This window comes from Melanaphis sacchari, unplaced genomic scaffold (assembly GCF_002803265.2).
Source record: "Melanaphis sacchari strain LSU unplaced genomic scaffold, SCAv2.0 Contig10_pilon_pilon, whole genome shotgun sequence".
In the NCBI taxonomy this organism is placed as follows: Eukaryota; Metazoa; Arthropoda; class Insecta; order Hemiptera; family Aphididae; genus Melanaphis; species Melanaphis sacchari.
In genome coordinates, this window is record NW_020270420.1 from 3,444,571 (window position 1) to 3,452,026 (window position 7,456).

The following is a 7,456-nucleotide window of genomic DNA, read 5'->3' on the forward strand; positions in this document are numbered from 1 at the left end:
AAAAAACTGATTTTATAATTAATAGTCAGTTGGGGGAACATATGATTTGTTTTTGTGCATGAAAAATGCATCGACTAGATATAAAATAATTCATCACATAGTGAATATCGTGAACATTTAGAACATTAACCAAATATCATTTATGGTTAATCTTTCTTTTTTGTATCTCCTTTATCATCTTTGGTATTTTTGAATGCTTTAGTAGTATAATCAAATATACCTCCAAAGAATATTGCACATATCAAGTTTTCAAATGGTAACATAGGCTCATGTATACCCAAAATCATTGAAGAAAATACCTAGAAAATAATAAGATATATTATTAAAAATACTGATAATTGTATATATTATAAATGAATAAGATGATTCATAAACTATAAATCTATATATTTAATTCACTTTGAAACTATTAATTTTGATTAGGTTTTCATACATATTATTAACCAAGCAATGACATTTATAAACATTTTTAAAAATAATGGGTACAGAGGAAACATTTGTACATATAAATATAATTTTACCACAAATATTTTTTCTTTATTTTATTAGGTTTTATATCACAAACTAATAAATTCATTACATACACTTATTTAGGATATATTTATATCACTAAAAAAAATAGTGACAGAAATAATATATATTATTATTCCAAAATTTATAATTTGTTTTTCCAATTTTTTATTTTAAATCTACTCTTGGAATAATATCTGTGTTATTAATAAATTAATTTGTTTCTTGGAGAAAAATCTATAAATACATAGATATTATGCATATAAAAAAAAACTATAACTATTAATTTTCTAAAATTAATTCTACTCTGTTGAACAAAAAAATAAGTTTGATAACTTGAGCAACAATAATCTAAGAATTATTCTCTAAATGAATATCCAACTAAATCTTTGGTAAATATTTGAAAATTAAACGTCATTGCAAAGTATTCTACATATTATGCATGTAGCAAATAGACTTCAAAATAAATAATAAGACATAAAAAAAAAAAAAACTTTAGATAGTTGGTGTATTATCTTATAATAAATATAGTAATTATAGGGATTATATAGATCTATAGATTTCTAAAATCTAATTATTAAGGTTTATAGTAGGGCTTGTTTTATACAGACATGTATTGTACATGGTGTATTGAAATTTAAATCATTTCAATTTATGCTTTTCACAACAATAAAGGCAAATTTTGCAGAAGAACTTAAAATAATGTAAATTTGAATTGAACAATGTAAATTGTAATCATGTTAACCATGCTTTATATTTTAAGATATAATTTTAGATAAAACATTTTCAGATGTTTTATTAAATCTTACTTTTACATTATTTATAAATTAATATTTAAAATATATTTAACAAACCTTAAAGTATATGAAGAAACCAATGACAAAAACATAAACGAAAGCATGTGGAGCTGATATCAAATCACTTTTAATATCAAGTACAAACACCACGGATGCTATAATACATGCCTTAGTAGTACTGTAAGGAATAAATTTAATATAATACAATTTTAAAAATAACACAAATTTATTTTACATACAAACTTGGTTGTAATGTTTCAATAGATGTGGGTGTCCATACTCCTCGTAACAGTCTTTCAATAATTTTTGTAAATGAAGCACCATTTCCTAGAGTCAATAAATATATACTATTTTGTTTAACAAAATTATAAACTAAATACATTAATAAATTTTAATACCTTTAAGAGTCCCGATTAAAATCATTATAATGTAGGCGTTGGGATAGAGTTTAGCTGCATGCAATACACCATCATGTACTTTTTTGCAACTGAAAATAACATATTTGTTACAAGAATACAATAAAATAAAATAAAATACATACCGATATATTTCTTTCATAACAGAAAACACTATTTTTACAGGAAGAAATTTTGCAATACTGTACCCAATATCAAATGGTGTGTAAAAAACTAGATACCTAGGAAAATTAATTTGATAAAATAGATAAAGAATAATTAATTTCTAGAGATCAGAGTGTTTATTATTCATAAAAGTTATTACCACACAGCTGAAGCAATTATAAGTTGTTGAGTGTTTTTGAGCGGTGCCAAAGGGGGTTCGCCGAGTAGTGCAGCGCTCAGCATACCTCCGGCAAAGACGACCAGCATCGTAGATAGCCAACAGGAAATGGGATGCTTACGCGAAAACGCCAGTGCTCCTGTGGAATGCGACATATGCATGCACAAAAGTAAGTAACAATACTGGTCGATTTAAATTACTTGTTCCATTATTACCTGGACCGAGGTCGTCACGGACATGGAGCGCACAGAGCACGCTATGCGCCACGTCGAAGTACGGGTACATCTTCCATTTGGTCACTTGGCTGGCAAACTCCAAAAACGATTCGGCGTCCATGGTCCGTCCTATACAACCACATAAAAATATTATATTAAAATAACTTGCCTGTTACTCTCGATCTATATTACAGTAATACAGCTGTGGAGATCTCCAACGGCGTACCTACCGAAAATTGTGGCGGGCTCTGTGAGGTGCACTGTCGGCGTTTACCGGGCGAATTATCTATCGTTAAACAAGCAGACCTGCCAGTGAGATCAGTAAGATAATTATAGCACCGTGCCCCGGCGAGAAGCGTGTCCGTCCCGTCGGTGTATAAATAAAACGCGCGACAAACGACGACGGCTGAGATGCGCACTGCGGACGACGCTCGCCGTCGTCAGTGTCGCGAAGGCGTTCGCTCAGGCGTTTTGTGATTTATAAAAAAACAGACTCGCCACGTTTCCTTCAACTGCAGCTTTCGACTGCCGTAAATATTAAACATATAATAATAATATGAGATAATGATAATGGCACAGCGCACTAGATACCGTCACCACAAACTATGGTGACTATTTTGTTCCGTCACTAAAGAATTCCGTTGAGTGTTAACAGTAGATGGTGTTTAGATTTAAGATGTGTTCACCCACAGTCTATTTGCATACTGACATCTTGACAAGCTTACTACCATAATAAAATAGATTTATTTTTTACTTATTTCACTGTTCACTGTTGTCCCTTGTTAGTTTTTTACGTAACTGTCATAGCACCACACGGTACACACTATGATATTATAATTTATTATCTCCATAGCACGCGTATGGTCGTATATTTAACTATGTTATCATTAAACAATTGCCGCCAACGGCGCCAACAGTAAACAGATAACAACTGTCAACTATTATACTGAATAGTGAATACTCGTATTAACAAATCAATGCATAACATGCAATAAAATTTACATTGAGCGTAGTTAACTGGTTACTGGCATATGGCATCAATTCTGCTGCTGGCTGCTGCAGAATACTCCCACGCAAGACCGGTGTCCGGTGCTACAAATTTCGGGACTCCATTCAAAATATTTTAAATAACATAATAATACACAATAATTAATACTTAATATATACTTTTTAATTTTTAGTTCAAATAAATTAAATGAATGTATACAAGCAGTTCTTGGCCACAAAAATATTTCGATACCGAATGCAGATATTCAATACGTAAGAGAACTCGATCTTCACGCAAATGAAATGTAGAAGGTTATGGATGGAATGGAATCAAATGAAGCAGTTCTAGAGAAAAATAATTTCACACCGAAACCAAATCTAGGCTAACCCAATAATATTTGTGAGTGATGTTATAAAGTTATGAAAGGAATTATTGTACAAACAATATCCATGTTCTTAAAATTAATTGTAATGCGTATTTGTGTTATACTTCAATAAAAATAATTTACATCATAATATTATATTAAATAACTGTTGTTTTTGTATTTTTAGTCTGAACTTACCTAAATTTTTATTTTTTTATTGTTTAAAATTTGCAGATTTATTAAGTCGACTGGACTATCAGGTACTTGTCAAAAAAAAAAAGTTTGCAATTATTTTAAAAATATTAGTGAATTTTTTAAATCAGTTTGACAATAAGGGGACTTTTATAAACTAAAAATGTATTGATTTGCAAATTATTTTTAAAATGAGTAGGTACATAATTTTCAAATTAATTCTTTGTGATGGGATGACACCTTCATGCACGTAAAAATAAGTGCTAGTTATGTTTTGAAAATTGCATCATTTAATGTTTGCGGGAAGCTGAGGAAATACGCAAATACGAATAACGGATTTCTATACATATAGTGCGGGGGGAGTGACGTGTGAATCTCAGGTTTGGTCTTTCTAAATATATGCTAAATATTGGAACAGGAAAAAGATTTTTTTTTTGGAAATATTGCATTTATTATATTATTATAAGTATTTAATTATTATAATACTATATATTTATAACAATTTATATAATACTCAATTTTCTTACATATTTCTGTAAATACTGTAAGACAGTAAAATAGGTTCATAGACCATAGTGTCGATAATATTATATTAAAATAAATTAATAATGTCAATGCGTATAGTAAAATAATTATAATAGCAACTTGTGTAATAGGAAGGGTTAATTTAGTATTATATGCTATGATTAATGTAAGGTAAGAACTTTAAAAAAATGTATATTTAATTAATACATTATAATTTATAACAAAATATTACACAGTTTTTAAAAATCTTGTTACAAGGTTTCACAACATCCATGATCCATAGGTCTTCATTTTCAGAGTTACTTAAATGATTATTATACTCCTCATAAACAGATTTTTTTTTTAAATACCATAATCTTCCAAAATTAATAAGTTCTTATCAAAGTTTGTTTTTTAATTCATTTTCACTTAAATGATCATCAATAAACAACTTCATTTTTTTTTTGTGGGATGACTTTGTCAAAGATTTAGTTGGATAGAAGTCCATTTTTAAATAAACTGAAATTTGATGGAAATAGGTGATAAAGATAAGTCAATATCAACAAATTATTATTATTTGAAAACCACTTATTCGTACTTTCCATAGTAGTACATGTCCAACACAGTTCTATATTTTTATGGTAATTTTTTTCTCTTTCTTCTTCTTCAATTGGTTCATCGTTACTTTCATAACTTGCTACTTTTCTTTTCTTAGCCATACTCTGAATTTTTTCAATTTCTAGGTCTTTACTAGATTCATCAATTATTTTTTGTATCTCATTACATCCGACGATTTCTCATATTCATACGACTTTGCAACACTATTAAAGTGTAACATTACCTATTGTATTAATAATATACTACAATAATTGCATAGTTTTTTTAAGTTTTAATACAAATAAATAGTTCACGAATTTACTTATTTGTAATTAAAATCTAACAAGAAATAACCAGGCAACGAGCGCATAATATGGTTCAGGCCGTTTGGAAAATTCTCATTTCCAAATTGACCACTCCGCCCTGGTATCATTATGTCAATAACGAGTATTAATATAAATACAATACGTAAGTAGGTACCTATTATTCTCTAAGATATTACTAAACTAATATTTCAATTATAGTTTGAAAAACATAATATTATTATTATGCCACTAACGATTCGTTTTTCTGGAGTGGGGTCCGCTTCTGTCGACTGTCTCTGTGGAACTTTGTGCTGATACATCGGTTGCACTGCCCTTGCGTCGGCCCTGCTCCCATGTTTTAATCTATGACCTATATAGGTACTAATAATATAATAAAACTGATGTATTGGTTTTTTGTTTGAACGTGCTAATCTCTGAAAGTTGGAACTACCACTAGGATTTGAAAAAGCCTTTTTGCATTTGGTGGTCCAATTTATGAGGAATTATTGGCTATAATATGTTATTTAACATCACGCTATTCTCTTAGGAATCACATGAAAAGGAAAAAAGAAAGAACATTAAGTGAAAACGAAGTACTAGCGCTGGTGGGCTAGGTACTGTTCGTTTTTCTTTTTTTTTTTTTATTCAAATCAAAAAAGGTATGTATCAGCACAAATCATCAATTTTTTGTTTATATGTAAATTGTTGTATGTCTGCTCTTTAAATATTTTGTGAAAAACAGTGAGGATTCTAAATGATGACCATCAATTAGAAGGTTTTACGGAAAATATAAAAATGTATATCTTTTAACGTATAACATTGGTATATAGAACATCTAGAAATAGGTAAAAAAATTTATTGTTCAAATATCTTCTTTTTTTCTTTACTTCATAAATGTTTTAAAGATGACTAATCATACTTTATTTGAATTAGGAACTAAAAGTTATTACAGGCACAAACTTCAACAATTAATTTTTAATTTGTACTTTACATATAGTTATATAAATTATAGTTTATGAAAAATTGTTATGCAAATATTAATAAATATTAATATCCAATTTTCAAATTATTGTTATGCCAAGCTTTGAAAATTGTTACGCAATTTTAAGAACTTATTGTTATGCAAATAGTTGTATGTTATGTCGTTATGATAATTAAAATATTTGTAGGTACTGTTGGAATATTTAGGGGAGGAGCAAAATGATACCTTTGCCCCTCACAAAATTATCAGGACAAGTGTTCTCCTTGCTCCCTCTCACAATTACACCACTGAGCTATGTTATACTATTAATTATTATACAAGTAAAAAAAAATATTTTTATTGTTTCAGAATTTGAGTAGAGCGATCGAGCGATGAATGTATTAATTGTACAACGATGTATATTTTTTATAAAAAAATTTTTCTATTTGTCATCACTTCTTGGGTTAATGAAAATGATTTAAATTTCAAAAATTGGGGGTGTTTTTTGGCATTAAATTGGATCTCATTGGTACTTTATGGGGTAAAAATTCTAAAAATACATTTTAAAATTAGTAAAAGCAAAAATTAAACTAAGGAAAAACTGTAATTTTTACAGAAATCCAGTTTTTGACAAAATTGATTTATTTATTTTTGTATAATTTAAAACCGTAGATATTTGAAATTTTAATAATTTCATTTACTTGGGTACCTATGAAATTTTATAATCAGGAAAAGCAAAAAAAAAAAAAAAAATAATAATCAAATTTAAATAGTTAAATTTTTAAAAAGTGTGTTAATAAATTATGTTATCATTTAAATGTTGTCTTTGATAACAATATGTAGAATTACGTGTAAATTTATTGAAAGACACATATAATACCTTAACCAACGAAGAAAAGGTATTAACCACTAAATCTATTATTTCTAAAATTCAATATAGGTTATAATTTGTTAGATAGTGTTATATTTTTCAGTATTTTATTGTACGTTTTTTATTGCCTTATATGGATTATAATATGATCTGGATAGTAATATAAATTATTACTAAGAATCCAATTACCATCTTGAAATTTGACTATGATATACAATACTCTATAAATAATAGAATAACAAAAAATATATCATGTAAGTTTTATGATATAGAATCGTAGATAGGCACTCAAGTAATTTGTTTGTCCAAACTGATGTGAAAAAAAAGCACATCATAATGTTTGCACCATATCGATATTATTATATTAATACGAGTATATTATGCATTATCCTAGAGAACTTTTTTTATACATGT

At 28.0% G+C, this 7,456-nt stretch overlaps 1 protein-coding gene across 3 annotated transcripts; it reads right to left on the reverse strand.

The window, feature by feature from the left end:
* Window positions 1-2,733, reverse strand: LOC112603546 (trimeric intracellular cation channel type 1B.1). Of its 3 annotated transcripts, none has more exons than XM_025352164.1 (8): window positions 2,487-2,733; window positions 2,261-2,389; window positions 2,028-2,184; window positions 1,849-1,944; window positions 1,706-1,794; window positions 1,547-1,634; window positions 1,365-1,485; window positions 1-299 (listed from the first exon to the last, which is right to left on the reverse strand). In XM_025352164.1, the coding sequence occupies exons 2-8, from the start codon at window positions 2,379-2,381 to the stop codon at window positions 147-149; spliced, it is 825 nt and encodes a 274-aa protein (XP_025207949.1). In that variant the 5' UTR covers window positions 2,382-2,389; window positions 2,487-2,733; the 3' UTR covers window positions 1-146. The 3 variants fall into 3 exon arrangements, with proteins under 3 accessions (XP_025207949.1, XP_025207948.1, XP_025207947.1); XM_025352163.1 differs by having other exon boundaries at window positions 2,453-2,732; XM_025352162.1 differs by having other exon boundaries at window positions 2,491-2,724.
* Between the last annotated feature and the right edge of the window lie 4,723 nt (window positions 2,734-7,456).

Bases quoted from the DNA above. Each gene is read 5' to 3' on its own strand.
- LOC112603546 (XM_025352164.1), bottom strand. From the start codon at position 2,381: ATGGACGCCGAATCGTTTTTGGAGTTTGCCAGCCAAGTGACCAAATGG. The intron at 1,795-1,848 runs GTATGTATTTTA...TGTTATTTTCAG, and splicing joins GTTATGAAAGAAATATATCG to TTGCAAAAAAGTACATGATG. The intron at 1,635-1,705 runs GTATTAAAATTT...TATTGACTCTAG, and splicing joins TTTAATCGGGACTCTTAAAG to GAAATGGTGCTTCATTTACA.